The sequence below is a fragment of the Eriocheir sinensis genome, chromosome 29 (genome assembly GCF_024679095.1).
Source record: "Eriocheir sinensis breed Jianghai 21 chromosome 29, ASM2467909v1, whole genome shotgun sequence".
Lineage (NCBI taxonomy): Eukaryota > Metazoa > Arthropoda > Malacostraca > Decapoda > Varunidae > Eriocheir > Eriocheir sinensis.
The window spans coordinates 12,104,954-12,124,953 of record NC_066537.1 but is presented as its reverse complement, the minus strand read 5'-3'; the positions used below and the strand labels follow the sequence as shown (position 1 = coordinate 12,124,953).

Below are 20,000 nucleotides of genomic sequence, written 5' to 3'. Positions count from 1 at the left end.
TATCACTTTAGGTGGTTTGCGGAGAGAGAGAGAGAGAGAGAGAGAGAGAGAGAGAGAGAGAGAGAGAGAGAGAGAGAGAGAGAGAGAAGGGGGGGAGGGGGTATGATAAGAAGGGAAGTGGAGGAAGAAGGTGGAGGAAGAAGGAAAGGGAAGGGAATGGGAAGGGAGAGGAAGGGGCAAGGAGAGAAGGGATATGAAGGGAAATTAAGTGGGAAGGAGAGAAAGAAGAGAAGGAGAAGGGTTGGAGGAAATGAATTGAAGAGAATGAGAGGAATAAAGGAGGGGAAAGGAAGGAAGGTAGGAAGGAAGGAAGGAAGGAAGAGAAGGAAGGAAGAGAAGGAAGGAAGGAAGGAAGGAAGAGAAGGAAGAGAAGGGATGAGAAGGGAAGGAAGGGAAGGAAGGAAGGAAGGAAGGGAAGGAAAGGAAGAGAAGGGAAGGGAAGGGAAGGGAAGAGAAGGGAAGGGAAGGGGATAGGAAGGGGAAGGGAAGGGAAGGGAAGGGAAGGGAAGGGAAGGGAAGGGGATGGGAAGGGGAAGGGAAGAGAAGTGAAGTGAAGTGAAGTGAAGGGAAGGGAAGGGAAGGGGATAGGAAGGGGAAAGGAAGGGAAGGGGAAGGGAATGTTTGTGAAATCTTGGTTAATTGTTAGCAGAGAGAGAGAGAGAGAGAGAGAGAGAGAGAGAGAGAGAGAGAGAGTGAAAGGAAATCCATATCAAGGGGAGGAAATACTTGGAGGAAATGGAGGCAAAATTGGAGAGAAACGAGTCGATACTGGAGGAAAGAGGTGAAGGGAGAGAAAAAAAAAAGATGGAGAGAAAAGAGAAAATTGTGTTAACTGTTGAAGAAGACACGCACGAGAGAGAGAGAGAGAGAGAGAGAGAGAGAGAGAGAGAGAGAGAGAGAGAGAGAGAGAGAGAGAGAGAGAGAGAGAGAGAGAGAGAATGCATTACCCCCTTAACAGGTAAACATAATTTGTCCGTGACCACAACAAACAGGCCGGCAAGCAAGAAGGAAATCAAGATCTGGACGTAAATCTCCCTTACTTTATCTATCAATATTTATCTATCATCATCTATTCATCTATGTATCTCTATCTTTCTATTTATCTATCTATTTCTTGTTTGTGAAGGTATGTGTGTGTGTGTGTGTGTGTGTGTGTGTGTGTGTGTGTGTGTGTGTGTGTGTTAATCTATTTCTCTACCTGACTCTTTTTTACCTACCACTATCCATCTATGCACCTCTCTACCTTATAATTACCTTGACCACTCAATTATTCTCTCTCTCTCTCTCTCTCTCTCTCTCTCTCTCTCTTTCCTTCATGCATTCATTCCTTTCTTTTCTTTTTCTTTCCTTTCTTCATTTCTTTCATTCTTTTTTTTCTTTCTTTCTTATCTCTCTCTCTCTCTCTCTCTCTCTCTCTCTCTCTCTCTCTCTCTCTCTCTCTCTCATTCTCAGGTTTACGAGCGGAAGACACGAGGGATTAGACCTTCGGCAGAGAAATCACAGTCCCCAAAACCACCATATGGTCCCCGGGGTCACCTGGGGGAGGAGGAGGAGGAGGAAGAAGAGGAGGAGGAGGAGGGAAGAAGGTTGTAGTGGAAAGGTATTTAAACTGTCCATCTTCTACTGCCACCCCCCCCCCCCTCTCTCGGTTATACAATCTCTCTCTCTCTCTCTCTCTGTTTTTGTTGTTTTTGCGTTTTCTTTTTTTCATTATTTAAGGATGGGAATACTAATATATTTTGAGTTTCTGTGAGAATGGAAAGGGGAAGGGAGAGGCGAAAGGGAGGGAAGGAAGGGAAAGGAAGAGGAAGGGAAGAAGATGATGAAGGGGAAGAGGAAGGGAATGGGAAAGGGAAGGGGGAAGGGAATGGGGAATGGAAGAGAAGGAGAAGAAGAGGAGGAAGAAGGGATTAGGCAAGGAAAGGGAATTGACGGCGTTGATTCCTGTTTTATTTTTTTTCTTGTCTAAAATCCAATTGTCAATCATTGTTTTCTTTCTTTCTTTCTTTCTTCCCTTCATTCTTTTCCTCTCGCTTCTGCCTTCCCTCTCTCTCTCTCTCTCTCTCTCTCTCTCTCTCCCCCCCTTGTGCAGGTGTGAGAGAAACTCGCGTTGTGTCTTTCTGCAGTCCGCCCGATAATTGCCTTTCTCACACTTACTGCAGGCGCTTCAGGAGGAGGAGGAGGAGGAGGAGGAGGAAGATATAACAGGTGGACGAGAAGGTGGCTTACGAAGAGAAGTATCTGGAAGGAAAACATTATAAGGAAGTGAAAGAAGAGGGAGAGGAACGAGAAGAAGAGGAGGAAAAAAAGAGGAAGCAAAAGGAAGAATAAGAAAGAAATCAGGATAAGAAAAACAAAGAAAAGGATAAGAAGATGAAGAACAAGGAGAATGAAGAACAGGAACAAGGAGAAAAAGATAGACTAGGAAAGAAGATCAAGAACAAAAACAAAAACAAGAACAAGATGAACAAGAAAAGAACAAAAAGTAGAAGAAGAAGAAGAAGAAGAAGAAGAAGAAGAAGAAGAAGAAGAAGAAGAAGAAGAAGAAGAAGAAGAAGAAGAAGAAGAAGAAGAAGAAGAAGAAGAAGAAGAAGAAGAAGAAGAAGAAGAAGAAGAAGAAGAAGAAGAAGAAGAAGAAGAAAAAGAAGACAAAAAAGAAGAACAAAATAAAAAATAGAGGAAGAAAAATAAATAAGAACAAGAAGAAAAACAAGAACAAAAACGAGAATATGAGAAACAAAGAACAAGAAGAAGAGGAAGAAAAAGAAGAAGACTCGTAATTAAATTAACAGTATATCTCAGTACAGTCTGCCACTCATTTTCCTTCGATCTTCCTTTCATTATAACTGTGCTCTTCCGCTTGTTTCATTATCATTATTATTATCATTATTATTATTATTATTATTATTATTATTATTATTATTATTATTACTGAGATGATTCGTGGTTATGTTCATTACAGTTACGTTATTTTTATCATCGCAGTCAAGACGTATCTATTAATTTACTTCTCTCTCATCCTCTACTATCGCCTCTACAATTATTTACACTACTACTACTACTACTATTACTATTACTACTACTACTAATAATAATAATAATAATAATAATAATAATAATAATAATAATAATAATGCTGTTATTATTTTTTTACTGCTGAGAGTGCGATTTTACCCCAGGCTAACACACACACACACACACACACACACACACACACACACACACACACACACACACACACACACACACACACACACACACACATACACGTTCTCACACTACCGTAATCGCTGATAAAGAACTTCTCACCACCACCTCCACCACCACCACCACCTCTACCACCACCTCCACCACGATCACCAACAATATCACCATCGCCATCTCCACCACCCTCATCAGTCACCACCAACACCACCATCACCATGTTCACCACCATCACCATGTTCACCACCATCACCACACTCTCCCCGATCATCACATTAACACACACACACACACACACACACACACACACACACACGCCACATGTACTTTTCTCGTCATGATCGTGTGAATTTCTTGTTTGTGTGGGCGTGGAGTACATGTTTTTCCGTGTGTGTGTGTGTGTGTGTGTGTGTGTGTGTGTGTGTGTGTAATTCACCTCTTGGTCTGCTGCGGGTCTCTCGAGACGGCCAGCCGTTCCCCGACGGAAGGAGCTACAGAGCTCCGTGCCCGATCTTTGGGTAGGACTGAGACCACTCACACACAACACACCGCGACAACGAGGTCACAACTCCTTGCCTTACGTCGCGTACCTACTCACTGCTAGGTGAACAGGGGCTACACGTGAAAGAAGATAAACCCAACTTATCTTCACCCGGCCGGAGAATCGTACCCCGGTCCTTCTGATTGTGAGGCAGACGCTCTAACCACTGAGCTAACGGGTCGTGTAGTGTGTGTGTGTGTGTGTGTGTAACTGGTACATACGCAAACATCGACACAATACATGATGAAATACAAAAAAAGAAATTAACACACACACACACACACACACACACACACACACACACACACACACACACACTCATGCACACACACACACACACACACACACACACACACACACACACAGGGAACAAAAGAGAAAAACAGAAAAATCCTAACAAAATAACCAACAATGGAACAAAAACGGACAGAGAAAAAGTATAAACAGACAAACGGACAGACAGACAGACATAGACAGACATACAGATAGGTAGACGATTCGGTTCAGTTTACAATAAAAGATAAAAAAAAATCAATATAAAAGCAAAACTAACGTAGCGTGACGAACAGACATACAGACAAAACACTGAGGCAACCAAGCGTCCAGTTACACAGACAGACCGACAGTAACCAGACAGCCAGTTAACAGGCAAACAAACACACAGACAGGTAACCAAATACACACATAAACAAAGCAAAAACAGACTTACAGGTATCCAAACACTCAGGTACACAAACAGACAGACAGACAAACAGACGAGTACCCCCCCCCTCCCACACACACAGGTAAATTATAAGACTAACAAGCAGGTAACTAAGGCCCCAGGTAACAGTTCGCCCAGGTAATACAAGACAAACAGACAGACAGACAGATAGACGGATAGACAAACAGACAGACAAATACAGACATACATAGAGAGATACAAACATAAAAGAGAAACAGACAAACAAAGAGACAGGTAAACAGACAGACAGACAGAGAGACAGGGGGTCGGGCGCCGCGTCAAGGGAGCGAGCAAGACAAATGACAGTCTATCACACCCAGTAAACACACTCGGTCTAGGCGTTCAGGGTTTTATAGGTTCAGGCGTCTATGGCAACCTGGCGATAAAGATATAAACCACGATGACTGGGCGAGAGAGAGAGAGAGAGAGAGAGAGAGAGAGAGAGAGAGAGAGAGAGAGAGAGAGAGAGAGAGAGAGAGAGAGAGAGTTGGTCAGTAATGTCTATTTTTGTTGTTTGTTCTCTCTCTCACTCTCTCTCTCTCTATCTCTCTCTCTCTCTCATAATTATCTAGTCGTTTTTCTTTCTTCCTTACTTGTTTTCTTTGTTTTTTCTTCCCTCCTTCCTTTCTTTCATATCTTTCTTTCTTTCTTTCTTTCCTTCTTTCCATTCATTCTTTTTCTTTCTTCTTTATTTACATCAGATTTATTTATTTATCTATTCACTTCTTTCTTTCCTAAATTCCTTACTTTCATTCATTCTTTCTTTCTTGCATCCATTCACTCTCTCTCTCTCTCTCTCTCTCTCTCTCTCTCTCTCTCTCTCTCTCCCCACCACCGCACCGTCACGCCCGGGTGGAGGTGAGCTATCTTTATTCTCTCACCCTCCACAAAGTTTCCTTGGGCCGCTCCGAATACCGCTCAAGTTTCTCCGCTCGAGTTAAGAAAAGAGAAAACAGTACAGAAGAGAAGGAGCTGATTGAGAGGGAAGGAGGAGAGGGAGGAAGGGAAGGAAGAGAGGGTGGGTGGGAGATAGAGGAGGAGGGAGAGAAAGAGGGGGAATGAGACAATATAAATATAAGAGAATAAAATAAAACACAAGGAAAGAAAAAAAGAAATGAGAGAGATTATAGATAAGGAAAGAAAGCAAAGGAGAATGGAATAAGGAAGAGGAGAGAGGGAAGAAAAAAAGGAAGTGTCAGAATTAAAAGAAAAGAAAAAGAAAAGCGAACAAGCAAAAGAGCATGAGAGAGAAAGAGAGAGAGAGAGAGAGAGAGAGAGAGAGAGAGAGAGAGAGAGAGAGAGAGAGAGAGAGAGAGAGAGAGAGAGAGAGAGAGAGAGAGAGAGAGAGAGAGAGAGAGAGAGAGAGAGAGAGAGAGAGAGAGAGAGAGAGAGAGAGAGAGAGAGAGAGAGTGTAGTGTTACCTTAGATATAAAAGTGTGTCAGGGAAGAAATTACTATTAAATTGTTAGAAAGTCATGTCCAAGAGTTAATGAAGAAAAAAGAACGGATGATGAAGAAAGACATAATGGAAACACAGGGAGACAGGAAGAAAGGAGAAAGAGAAAAAGAAAGAGGGAGAGTCGAGGGTTTTAAAAGGAACCAATATATGAGGGAAATAATGCAAAACTTTAAAAAAAATGTAAAAATAGGCCAAGCAAACACACAAAACTGAAAATATGAGAAGGCAAAAGCGTACAGAAAAAAAAAACTATGACAAACCGCAAAATGAGAAAAAGAGGAGTGCAAAAACAACTTGAGATATCATGAAAACGCAGCGACGTGAAAATCATTGACGGAAGTAAAAAAAAAAAAAAAAAATCCTGGTAAAGAACTAAAACACAAAAAAAAGTACATAGATCAAATATTCGTGATAAAAAAAAATGCAGCAAACAAAAAGAAAAGAAAAGACCTAAACTGACCTATCTTTCGGCCTCTCCTTTGAGCTTTTTATATGAGCAGCGAATAGCGGGCTTTTTTTTTTTTTTTTAATTATTGTTTCCTTTTTTTTTTTTTTTTTTTTTGCCCTTGAGCTGTCTCCTCTGCTGTAAAAAATAATAATAATAATAATAATAATAATAATAATAATAATAATAATAATAATAATAATAATAATAATAATAATAATAATAATAATAATAATAATAATAATAATAGAAAACGTGGTAGAATAACAAAAACTAATAAAAACAGCCTTAATTACAATATAAACAAAAGTAACAATATAAAAAAATAACAAGAAATTAAGCAAAAGGAAATGTAGAAAGATAACGTCAACAAAAAATGAAAACAACACAAATAAAATAAAAAAGGAAAAGAGGAAAAAATAACCAAAGAATAACCAAAAAAATAATAAAATAAACAAAGACATCAAGACAAAATAATAAAAAAGGGCAATAACCGAAAGCGACAAAATAAACAAAAACAACAGTGACAAAAATATAAAAAGGAGAGAAAACAACGAAGCAAAAACTGAAAACAAATGAAATGACAAAAAACAAACAAAACAACAATACAAAAAAATAAGAAAAAAAAGGAAAGAAATGAAAACAAAAGTGGAAAACAACAGAAATGACAAACAAAAAAATCGTATCACAAAACCAACAAAAACAACAATACAAAAAAATAAGAAAAACAAGGAAAGAAATAAAAACCAAAAATTAAAAACAACAGAAATGACAAAATAAAAAACCTCGCATCACAAAAAACGACAAAAACTACAAAAAAAAAAAACTAACAGCCTCCAAAAATAACAAAACAAAAAGAAAACACAAACAGAAAACGAAAACCTAAGTACTACCCTTCTGTCTACGTATACGAGGAGGAGGAGGAGGAGGAGGAGGAGGAGGAGGAGGAGGAGGCAGAGGCGGGCGCTAATAACCAAGGCGCTAATAACAACCATCTTAGAGAGAGTTCCCGAAATACCAAGAATGCGGAAACTATTAACTGAGAAATGTTGCAAATACTGAAAAAAAAGAGAAAAATTAGATGACGGTGAAAACGGAGAGGAGAGAGAGAGAGAGAGAGAGAGAGAGAGAGAGAGAGAGAGAGAGAGAGAGAGAGAGAGAGAGAGAGAGAGAGAGAGAGAGAGAGAGAGAGAGAAGGAAGACGGAAACAATGAATGAAAGAATGAAAGAAAGAATGAATGAAATTAAGAGAGAGAGAGAATAAATGAAGGAGAGAGAGAGAGAGAGAGAGAGAGAGAGAGAGAGAGAGAGAGAGAGAGAGAGAGAGAGAGAGAGAGAGAGAGAGAGAAAAAAAATGTGATGATATGGAGAGTAAAAGTGAAAGAGAATGGAGAAAGGAGAGAGAAACATGAGAATAGTTGATGATGGTGAAATAAATGTGGAGAGAAAAAGAGAGAAATAAGAGAGAAAGGAGAAATACGATGGAGAAAATGATGATAATAAGAGTAGTTGTGGAGAGGAAAGAAAGAGAGAGAAAGGAGAAGAGAAAAACTGATAATCGTGAAAATAAAAAGAAAAAATGATGAAAAGAGAGAGAATTTGGTGAAGTAAAAAATAACTGCTAAAAATTATGAAAAATAAGAATATGTGATGATGATGAAAATTAAAGGAAAAAAATGATGAGAAAGAAAGAAGTCAATGAAGGTGAAAATAAAAGGAAAAATATGCAGAAATAGGAGAAAATACGATAATGGTGGATTTGGAAGACAACTGATGAAGAATTTTTTTTATGATGGTAGAAATAGAAGAAAGGATGATAAAAAAAATAGAAATGTGGAGAAGGGAAAAATAGAAGGAAAAAATGAAAGAGAGAAAATGTGATGATGGTGGAAATGAAAGAAAAATAATGTGGAGAGAAGAGAGTGATGAAGGTGAAAAAGAGGAAAAGATAATGGAAAAGAGAGAAAATGTGATGATGAAGGAAATAAAAGGAAAAGTAATGAAATGAGAAAAAGTGACAGGTGAAAATAAATGAAAACGAAATATGGAATGACGAAAGAAAACCAAAATAAATATTGCATGAAGACATTTTTTTCATTTCTCTCTCATTTTCTATTTTAAACGAAGTGAAAGTCTTGTTTTGAGCAGCAGTACCGGAAGTGACCACACACACACACACACACACACACACACACACACACACACAATCATAATCTTAAGTCTTGAGGGGAAAGTTTCAAAATAACGCCTAAGTATGTGTTTGTGTGTGTGTGTAATTCACCACGCCCTGATCACAAGTCGGACTTGCTTTCACCAGCAGGTACCCTCCCGACGTGAGCAAGTGCTCATTATTGTCGATCTCTGGGTGCTGCCAGGACCCCACCCACCACACCCCCCACCCCCCTTGCTCACGGGGGAGCGTAACCACTCCCAGGGCCGCTTTCACAGTCACTTTTGTTTATTTTGATCGTTATCGATGGCGGCGATCGCCGCTACAGTACTTCCACGTGAAACTGGCCGATGGGGTGGTGGCGGCTGCAGAGGAAGCGAGAGGTGTTGAGAGTGTGTGGTAAGGTGCGGGGCTAGGGACCCCGCAGCCGCCACCACCCCATCGGCCAGCTTCACGTGGAAGTACTGTAGCGGCGATCGCCGCCATCGATAACAAACAAAAGTGACTGTGAAAGCGGCCCCTAGTCGACGGCAAGAATCCGGCCTGAGCGGGGCTCGAACTGCCGCCTGTTTGGCCGTGAAGCCTTGCAGCGCGGCGCTCTAACCGATTGAGCTATCGGAGCGGTGTTGTATGTGTGTGTTGGGGGGGGGAAGGGAGGGGTTGCGCTGTGTGTATGTGTAAACAGGTGTGGGTATATGCATGATTAAGTGTGTGTGTGTGTGTGTGTGTGTTTGCTTTAAAAAGCTGTGCATGCGTTATTGTGTCAACACACACACACACACACACACACACACACACACACACACACACACACACACACACACACAGACAGAGGGAGTGAAACGGAGTGGGGAGATGAGGAAAGCAGACTGAAAAGTCAGAGAAAAAGAAAAAGAACAACGAAGGCAACACAATAAGAAAAAGATGGAAAAAAAAAACAAATAGACGGAAGACAAAAAAATAGTTTCCATATTATCTTATATATCCTTCCCCCCTCCCGCGGCCTCGCCACACACGACTTTCTACTCAAGCTCATCCCTTTACTGTCCAAATCCTTTACGCAAGATTTAATCAGCATCTTCACTCTTTCATCCCTCACGCTGGTAAACTCTGGAACAATCTTCCTTCATCTGTATTTCCTCCTACCTACGCCTTGAACTCTTTCAAGAAGAGGGTATCAGGACACCTCTCCACCCGAAATTGACCTATCTTTCGGCCACTCCTCTAACTCTTTCTAGGAGCAGTGAGTAGCGGGCTTTTTTTTCACATTTGTTTCCTTTTTTTTATGCCCTTGAACTGACTCCTCTGTTGTAAAAAAAAATTGCACTGAGACTTTATCCATACACTTTATCCATACACTTTATCCATACACTTTATCCATACACTTTATCCATACACTTTTTTATAACATACACAATACGAAAAGTAGGAAAAGATTAGAGACGGAGAAACGTGTGCTCCCGTTACCTTCCTGCCTTCCCACTTTCTACCTCATTTCCTTCCTGTCTTCCCAGTCTCCGAGGTAAACACACCGGGCATAGAATTATAAGCTCCGGCGATGACTGAGACGATGCTGATGATGGTAATGATGACGAAGGTGGATGGTGATGGTTCAAGACTATACATTACTCTACTACTACTCTCTCTCTCTCTCTCTCTCTCTCTCTGAAAATAATAAATCACACGGAAAATGGAGCCTAAAATAAGTGGGATATTTTAGTTTCCTTCCGTCGTCTTTTCTCCATCCATCATCTTCCTCCTCCTCCTCCTCCTCCTCCTCCTCCTCCTCCTCTTTGTTCTACCTGTCTTCTCCTTTCCTCACCTGCAGATTATATAGAAGAAGGAAGTTATGGAGAGCAGGGAAAAAGAAGATTAAGATTGGGAAGAGGAGGAAGGAAGGAAGAAAGAAGAGAAGAAGGAGGAGGAGGGATAGGAGGGAAATGAGGAAGAAAGAAAATGGAGAGATAAATGAATGAATAAAAAAAAAGAATGAGATAACTAACGGACAAAGTTAAGAATAGAGAAAGAGGAGGAAAAGAAGGAAGTGGGGATGAAGGAAATTTAATATAAGAATGAAACAAGAGAAAAAGTAGAAAATATGATAAAAAAAAGAGACGTAAAGGAGAACAGAAAAGAAATAGTAGAAAGGAAGAGAAGGAAATGAAAGGAAAAGAAAGGGAGGCAAAGAAAGTAGAAAGAAGAGGGAAATTAGAGAAGAGGAGGAGGAAGAGGAGGAAGTGGAAGAAAAGGAGGAGGAGGAAATGAAAGGGAAAGACAGAAAGGAAAAGAAACTAGAAGAGAAGAAGGAAACGAGAAAAGAAGAGGAGGAAGAAAAGGAGGAGGAGGAAGAAAAGGAGAAGGAAAATAACAAGAGTGACATCAACGCGATCTATACAAGTAATCCACAAACACACACACACACACACACACACACACACACACACACACACACACACACACACACACACACACATGACCAGGCACTCTTGGTAACTATCATGTCCGTCGTTGTGTGAGTCTGTCTTTCTGTCTGTCGATCTGTCTGTGTCTGTCTGTCTGTCTGTCACCTTCATTCCGTTACACGCGAGGAGGGAAAGTAAGTGTATGAACGAAGCAAGAAAAAGGTAGAAAAATAGAAAGTAAGGAAGGAGAGGTGAGAAAGAATAAAAAATAGGGAAAGTAAAAAGGAGGAGGAGGAAATGAAAAGGGAGAGGTAAAAGAAAAGAAAAGAGGAAAAGTAGGAAGGAAGAGGAGAAGGGAAGGAAAGGGGAAAGGTAAGGGAGAATAAAAATGGGAAAGTAGAGAGGAAGAGGAGAAGGAAATGAAGAGGGAGGTAAAAATGAATGAAAAAGGAAAAGTAGAAAGAAAGAGAAGAAAGAAAGGAAAGGAAGGAGGTAAAAAAGAATGAAAGAGGAGAAATAGAAAAGAAGAGAAGAAGGAAATGAAAGAGGAGAAGTAAAAGAGAATAAAGAAGGAAAAGTAGAAAGGAAGAGAAGGAAATGAAAGATAAGTAAAAGAGAATAAAGAAGGAAAAGTAGAAAGGAAGAGGAGAAGGAAATGAAAGAGGAGAGGTAAAAGAGTAAAACGAGGAAAATTGGAAAAGATGAGAAGGAAATGAAAGGAAGGAGAAAAAGAGAATGAAAGAGGAAAAATAAAAAGGAAGAGAAGAAGGAAATGAAAGGGGAAAGATGAAAGAGAATAAACGAGTAAAAGTAGAAAAGAGAAGAAGGAAATGAAGGGAAAAAAGTAAAAGAGGAAAAAGAGGAAAAGTAGAAAGAGAAGAAGGAAATGAAAGAAGAGAGGTAAAAGAGAATAAAAAGAGGAAAAGTATAGAAGGAAGAGAAGGAAATGAAAAGGGAGAGGTAAAATAAAATAAAAAGGAGAAAGGTAGAGAGAAAGAGGAGAAGGAAATGAAAGGGGAGAGGTAAAAGAGAATAAAAGAGGAAAAGTAGAAGAGGAGAAGGAAATAGAAAGAGGATGAATGGGAGAAAGCAAATTATAGAGGAGAAGGAAGGAAGGAATGCGAAGAAAAATGAAAGTAAAACCAAAAATAAATAAAAATAAATAAAATTCGACATAAAACCAATTCCACATAAAAAAAAAGATTAAGACATTTCCGCTTTGCTTCTTCCATCTCATTTCCATAATTAATTACCTCAACATATCACTACAGAGGTCGTTATGTCTAAATTCCACAGGTGTAAATATTAATGAGTCACCTTCACCACTAATTAACAAGCCATGGCCAGGTAAATAGATTGGCTGCATACCTGAACTGCTTGGCTGAGAGCAGTGTTCATAATAATGATAATAATAATGATGATAAAAATAATAAAAGAAAAGCATTATTACGAAAGCTTACACATATAGAAATTATAAATAACGTTCCTCTTCCTCTTCCTCCTCCACCTCCACCTCCACCTCCTCCACACAAATTGTTATAATACTAAAAATGCTTTCACATCTTTTAAGAAACTGGGATGCTTTCGTAACTTTACCTCCTCCTTCTCCTCCTCCTCCTCCTCCTCCTCCTTCACGCCAAATTACGTTAATATTCAAAAGTATTACAGTTCTATGCAAACATAAAGACCAACATTACGATAATTAATATTTGATTATAACACATTTTTCTTCTCATCCTCCTCTTCCTCTTCCTCTTCCTCTTCCTCCTTCTCCTCCTCCTATGCCGTTAATTCATATATCTCTTTCTCCTTCTAGTCACTCTCCACTTCCTTTTATTAGCAAACAGGCAGAGAATGATGAGGGAGGGAGGGAGAGGGAGGAAGGAAAGAAGGAAGAAGGGAGGGAGGGAAGAAGGGAGAGAGAGGAAGGTGGACAGAAGATTGATGAAGCTGAGAAAGGAAGGAAGAAGGGTGGGAAGAGAGAGAGAGAGAGAGAGAGAGAGAGAGAGAGAGAGAGAGAGAGAGAGAGAGAGAGAGAGAGAGAGAGAGAGAGAGAGAGAGAGAGAGAGAGAGAGAGAGAGAGAGAGAGAGAGAGAGAGAGAGAGAGAGAGAGAGAGAGAGAGAGAGAGAGAGAGAGAGAGAGAGAGAGAGAGAGAGAGAGAGAGAGAACAGGTGTGTGTGTTCTGGGTGGTGAGCAGATAATGTGTGAGAGAGAGAGAGAGAGAGAGAGAGAGAGAGAGAGAGAGAGAGAGAGAGAGAGAGAGAGAGAGAGAGAGAGAGAGAGAGAGAGAGAGAGAGAGAGAGAGAGAGAGAGAGAGAGAGAGAGAGAGAGAGAGAGAGAAGAGGTGCAGCTGTGTTTACTCTTCCCCATTTCCGCATTACAACCACGTGCATGAGGAGGAGGAGGAGGAGGAGGAGGAGGAGGAAAAGGAGGAGGAGGAGGAGGAGGAGGAGGAAAAGGAGGAGGATAAGAAGGATGGCGAAGAAATCAAAGAATAGTCACAAAAGTATGTAGTAGAAGCATAAGTAAAAGAAGAACAAGAACAAGAACAAAAAGAAGAAGAAGAAGAAGAAGAAGAAGAAGAAGATGAAGAAGAAGGAAAAGAGGAAGAAGAAGAAGAAAAAGAGGAAGAAGAAGAAGAAGAAGAAGAAGAAGAAGAAGAATGACTGGAAATTAGCCGCATTGCAACACGAAAAAAATAGACATATAAAAAAAATGAAAGTTAAAGAAAGAAAGAAAAAGAATAAAGATGAATAATAAAACAAATAAGCACAGACATGAATAGATAAAAGGGCAAGAGAAAACAACAGAGAGAGAGAGAGAGAGAGAGAGAGAGAGAGAGAGAGAGAGAGAGAGAGAGAGAGAGAGAGAGAGAGAGAGAGAGAGAGAGAGAAAAAAAAAAAAACTTACGCAAGGATCGACAGATGTCACTCACTCGCCTCCTGTGTGTGTGTGTGTGTGTGTGTGTGTGTGTGTGTGTGTGTGTGTGTGTGTGTGTGTGTAGGGCAAATAAGAAACAACGGAATTACGTATACAAGTGTGTGTGTGTGTGTGTGTGTGTGTGTGTGTGTACTCTTTGTTCAATAGGTCTTTACACTTTACAAAACACGCCTTTATGAGAAGAATGGAGGGAGGGAGAAGAAAGAAAGAGGGAAGGAGGGAAGGAGAAGGGAGGGAGGAGGGAAGGGGAGGAAGAAAAGGTGAAGAGGAAGGAAGGAAGGGAGAAAAAGAGGCAGGAAAAACGGGAACTAAAGGAAAGAGGTGGAAAAGAAAAGAAGGGAAAAGGAAGCAAAAGAGTAAGAGGAAAGAGGAAAAATTAAAATGAAAGGAAAAAGAGCATGAGGAAAAAAAGGGACAATAAAAGAATAGAGAAAAGAGGAAACTAAAAATGGTTAAGAAATGAGGAAAAGGGAAAAAATAGGCAGAGAAAGAAAGGGAAGGAAAGAAATAAAGAAAATGAAGAGGAAAAGATAAAATAAAGGAGCACTAGAAAAAGGAAGAAATGGATAAAAGAAAGAGAAGAAGAAAGAAAAGAAGGGAAAAGAGGAAGAATTAATATAGGAAAAGAGAAAATGGAGAAGCAGCAAATAAAGGAAGGAAACAAATAGAAGAAGAAAAGGGAAGAAGAAGAAGAAGAAGAAAGGAGTGAAAAAATGGAAGTGAGGAGGAATGAATAAAGGAACAGAGAGAATAAAGGTTAGGAAATATAAATAGAAATAATGAATAAAAGGGAGGAGGCAAAAAGAAAGCTTAGGAAGAGGAAACGGAAGAAAAAGAAAGCGAAAAAGAGGAAGAAAGGAAAAGGAAGAGAGGAGGGGAGGGGGTGGAAGGAGATGGTCAGGTCAGGGGTCAAATTCCTACGTTCCCTCCGTAACCTTCCCTCCGGCACCTCCTCCTCCCCTTCCCTCCCTCTCTCCTTCCTCTCTACTTTCCCTCTCCTTCCCTTCCTCCACTTTTTCTCCTCTCCCTTACTTTCTCTAAATCCGACAACAGAAAAAAAAAACATTAGTACTCTTTGATTGACTTAGAGAGAGAAAGAAAGAAAGAACAGAAAGAAAGAAAGAAAGAGAGAGAATGTGAAGAGAATATAAAGAAGTAGATGATAAAGAAGAGATAAAAATACATGATAAAAAGAGACAAAGGAGCAGATCAATAAACATATAAAGAGATAAACAGATAAATAGAGAGATAGACAGATAGATAGATAGATAGATAAAAGCATACTGATAAACACACACGAAAAGAGAGAGAGAGAGAGAGAGAGAGAGAGAGAGAGAGAGAGAGAGAGAGAGAGAGAGAGAGAGAGAGAGAGAGAGAGAGAGAGACTGCTAGATTAAGAAAAGCTGATTCATTTATCGCATCATCAGTTCTCTATGGAGGAGGAGGAAGAGGAGGAGGAGGAAGAGGAGGAGGAGGAAGATGGGGAAGAGGAGGAGGAAAACTGAGGCACCTGCTGACCACCGCAAACACACACACACACACACACACACACACACACACACACACACACACGGCGGTTAATGGAAATAAGCGTGTCAGACTAAAGAAGGTGAGAGAGCCATGAATTACGGTAAGGAGGAGGAGGAGGAGGAGGAGGAGAAGAGAGGAGGAGGAGAAGAGAGGAGGAGGAAAACCCTGTGCAGCAAAATATAACTTCCCATCTGTATATGCCTTCTCCTTCTCCTCCTCTTCCTCTTCCTCCTCCTCCTCCTCCTCTTCCTCCTCCTCCTCCTGTGCTCCCTCTAATTCAGTAAATCACAGGTTGGTGTAAGACAAACTCCTTTCGCAAATTTACACACACACACACACACACACACACACATATACACACACACACACACACACACACACACACACACACACACACACACGAGCGTGCTTCGCAATTTGCAAACAACCACTGGAAAACATGCCTTGAATTTATGATCTCTCTCTCTCTCTCTCTCTCACCTTGTTTGATGCGTTTGAGGCTGAATTTCGTGGAGTTCATTTTGGGGTTCGAAAATCTGCTTCGGTACAGCTGGCGAAGGTTGAACCACTCTTTCGAATCCATCATGGCGGTGCTCTCTCTGTTCGTTTTTTTCTGTTTTTCTTGTTATTGTTTTCTCGTGTTTGTTTTTCTTCTTCGTCTTCGTCTTCTGGTTCCAATTATCTCATGTTGGTTCTTTTTTGTCTTCATCTTAATATTTGGTTGTCTTCAGTTTGGTTTTTATTTTGTCTATTTGTCTTTTTTATCTTCTTTTCTATGTTCATTTGTTGTTCATTTTCTTGCTTTTCTTATAATTTTTGTTTCTTCCATTTCTTGTCCTCTTTTATCTTTTCCTCTCAATGTAACTTTTATTAACAGCTATTTATTTTACTTTTCTATATTCGTATTTTTATAATTTTCTTGTTTTCTTTTATTTTTCCTTTAGCATTTGGGTTTTTTTTTCTTTCCGTTTTCAGTCTTAATTGTTTGTCTTATTTCTTCCCTCTAATGTTTTTTTTTTTTTTTTGTTTTTTTGTCGTTTTGTATTCCTTGGGGTGCGAGAGGAAGGGATGAAGATAAGACAAACAGACAGACAGACAGACAGACAGACACACGCACAGACACGATTAGACAAGTTTCCCTCTCTCTTCCACTACCTCCTTCCTTGCTTCACTTCTCCAATTTATTTTTATTATTATTATCAGTTTGTCTTTTCCTTTCGTTCACTCACACTGTTCATTTTTGTTAGCATTTCACATTCTTTTTTTTTTATTGTTTCTTATCTCTCATTTTCATCAACTTTGCTATTTTCCCTCTTTTTTCTTTTTCGTTTGTCTATATCATTCTGCTACATTTTTCCTGTTTGTTTGTTTACTGGATGGTTTTTTTTCTTGTTTTTTTCTGCTTATTTCATGTTTTCCTCATTTCTCTTCTTTTTTTCTATCCTCTCCGTCTGTCATTACTTTCTACCTCATAATTACATCTGTTATTTATTTTTTTCTTTCTTGTTTTTAGCACAACTTTCAAATCTTCTCGACTTATTTATTTTCTGTTGTTCTTATTCTCATTTCTGTTCTGTCTTTGTTCTTCCTTTGTTCATTCATTATAGTTAACTGTTTTTACTCTTGTTCATTCTTTCCTTTGTCTTTGTAATCACTTATTTTAACTTCCAAAACTTCTCCAGTCATTTATCTATTTCCCTAGTTTGTTTTTTTCTTTTTATCCGTCTATTCTTTCTTTTTCATCAACTTTTATACGTTCCTTTTAATTTTTGTCTCCTTTCCTCTTTTTTCTTTTCTTTATTATCTACTTTTCTCTTCTTTTTTTATCTACTTATATTTGTTACTTTGTCTTCTTATTGTCTACTTTTCTCCGTCTTTTCTTTACTTATCTGCTTTTATTCGTTTCTTCTCTTTTTACCTTCTTTTATTAGCCTTTCTTCTTTTCTATCTACGTTTATTTCTTCCTTTTTCATCAACTTTTTCTCCGTTCCTCTTCTCTTTCACTCTGTCCTCCGTCTGTCAACCTTTACTTTCTACCTCGTAATTCTCCGTCGTGCTCACTTTCCCTTCTCTCTCCCTCTCTCCCTTCCACCACCTGTTTCTCACGTCCCCCGAGCCACAGGTAAGAGAGCTCATCAATCACCTGTAGTTCACGTCTCCATCCGGCGCGAAGCTCATTCAGATAAACGAGTTAATCTTAGATGTTGTTCTGTGTGATTATGTTTTGTTTTGTTTACTTTTCTTTTTGGGTTCAGTTTTGCTTTGATGTTATAACTTTTCTTCTTTTTTTCTTTTTTATTCTTTCTTTATTGCTTAGCTTCCATATTTTTTTCTTTTTCTTTCTTTTTTATTCCTTTTTTATCAGTCAGTTTGGTTGTCGTGTTTATATATCTGATGTTGTTTGTTAGTCTGTACTTCTTTCTGTCACAACTATTCACACTTAACACTTGAAATCGTAGTAAACAAAATCGGTTCCAACTTAGGATTTTTTTATTTTTTTCACTTTACGAAATATGCAACAAAAAATTACGGTTCTTCCACAAACTGTAAGTGCGTTTTTGACAAGCTGATTTTGTTCAATTGTTTGTTTGTCTGTTTCTTTTTGTGCAATCCCTCTCCTGCTTTGTTTATCTTTTTTTTTTCTTACATAGTTCTGTTCGTTTCTATGTTCTGTTCTTCACTTGATTCTTTTATTAATAGAGTTCAACGTTTTCTCTTTTTTCTTCCTTCCTCTTTTCCGCCAGTCAATATACTTCACACTCTTCCTTATTTTTCACATTGCTATCGACACACTTAACTTTTTCATACTTTTTTATTACTTATTTCGTTGTTGTTCCTTATTTTCTTTTGCTTCCTTCATCCGTCTGTCATTTTATTCTATTATTTTCGTTCGAGTAATTTTTCTACCAGTCTAAATACTTCACATGCTTACTAAATTTTTCACATTAAATCATCACACACAAACTTTATATTTATTTCGCACTTATCCCTTTTATTCCACAGTTTACTAAGTCCGTCTTTACTTCTTTATCCTTTTTCCTTCGCTTCCCTTCACCTGGATACAAGTCTCTCAGTGAAGGGCCGCAGGAGCCTCGGACACACACACCCTCCCTCCTACACGTCTGACGGTCCTCTGGCTCCCCAAAGTCACGCCGGCCACGCCCCCCTCTTGTGACGTCACCTCCTTCCCGGCCTCTGATTGGTCCAGGAAGTCACGGCAATAAACGAATGAATTAACTGTGACAGAACATTGAGTGAGAGAGAGAGAGAGAGAGAGAGAGAGAGAGAGAGAGAGAGAGAGAGAGAGAGAGAGAGAGAGAGAGAGAAGGTTATGTATGTAGTTTCGTATTATTTTCTTCCTTATTGTTTTCTTAAGTATGTTTTTTTTCCTTCTCCATTCATTCATTTCTTTCTTTCCTATTACCCTTCCTTCCTTCCTTCCTTCGTTCCCTCCTTCCTTCTTTCCTTCTTTCCTTCCTTCCCTCCTTCCTTGATTCCTTCTTTCCCTCCTTTCTTCCCTCCTTCCTGTTCTCCTTCCTATTTCACTTCCTTCCTTCCTTCCTTCCTTCCTCCCTTCCTTCCTTCCTTCCTTCCTTCCTTCCTTGCTCCCTTCCTTCCTTCCTTCCTTCCTTCCTTGCTCCCTTCCTTCCTTCCTTCCTTCCTTCCTTGCTCACTTCCTCCCTTCCTTCCTTCCTCCCTTCCTTCCTTCCTGCCTTCCTTCCTGCTCTTCTCCTTCCTATTTTACTTCCTTTATTCCTTCCTTCCTTTCTTCCTTCCTTTCTTCCTTCATTCCTTCCTTCTTTTTTTTTCCTACTTTCTTTCTTCCTTCCTACATTCTTCCTTCCTTCCTACCTTCCTTTCTTCCTTCCCTTCATCCATCTTTTCCTACCTTAATTATTTCCTTCCTTCATTTACTTCCTGTTCCTCTTCTTTCCTCTTAAATTACATAACCGAAGCATATCATCATCATCATCATTATTATTATTATTATTATTATTATTATTATTATTATTATTATTATTATTATTATTATTATTATTATTACTACATATCATTTTTTCGCCCTAAATTATTGAGTTCGATCAAATTAACATTATTTTTATTTTCCTTCATAACGGTACACGATAAAAAAAAAAGTAACATTAACGGAAGAGAAAACAGATAGACAGACAGACGAGCAGATAAACAAACAAGCAAACAAATGAAAAGATAGATGAATGAACAAGTAAACAAGGAATAAACAAATTATATCTTTTCAAGGGATTGTTTTTGTCTGGTCCACTAATTGTTTATTCTCACAGTTAAGTGTTCTCTCTCTCTCTCTCAACAGTCAATATTCCACTAAAACAAGAAGAAAATGAAGAAAAAGATTATTGACTCGCTATCATAATAAAAAAAATCCCTTGATAAAATGCCATGAAATAAAAAATCTACACTAAAAATTCCACGTTGAAAATACGATGAAAATAAAATACGAAAGCAAGGAGACGCATTGAATAATGAAAATACGAGGAGACGGAGAAAAGCAAATTCAGTTATTACGTTAAAAATAAATAAAATAATGAAAGAAGGAGACAAGCAAGT

At 39.0% G+C, this 20,000-nt stretch overlaps 1 protein-coding gene across 4 annotated transcripts in view; it reads right to left on the bottom strand.

The window, feature by feature from the left end:
- The window catches only part of LOC127005071 (nascent polypeptide-associated complex subunit alpha, muscle-specific form-like), a 172,115-nt gene extending 153,547 nt beyond the window's left edge, over positions 1 to 18,568 (bottom strand). For 3 of the 4 annotated variants that reach the window (XM_050873554.1, XM_050873556.1, XM_050873555.1), the window contains exon 1: positions 15,897 to 18,567. In XM_050873554.1, coding sequence (XP_050729511.1) covers positions 15,897 to 16,002 — 106 coding nt within the window. In that variant the 5' untranslated portion in view covers positions 16,003 to 18,567. Of the gene's footprint in view, positions 1 to 15,896 lie in introns of all 4 variants that reach the window. The other variant, XM_050873558.1, reaches the window with a different exon arrangement.
- Positions 18,569 to 20,000: the final 1,432 nt, after the last annotated feature.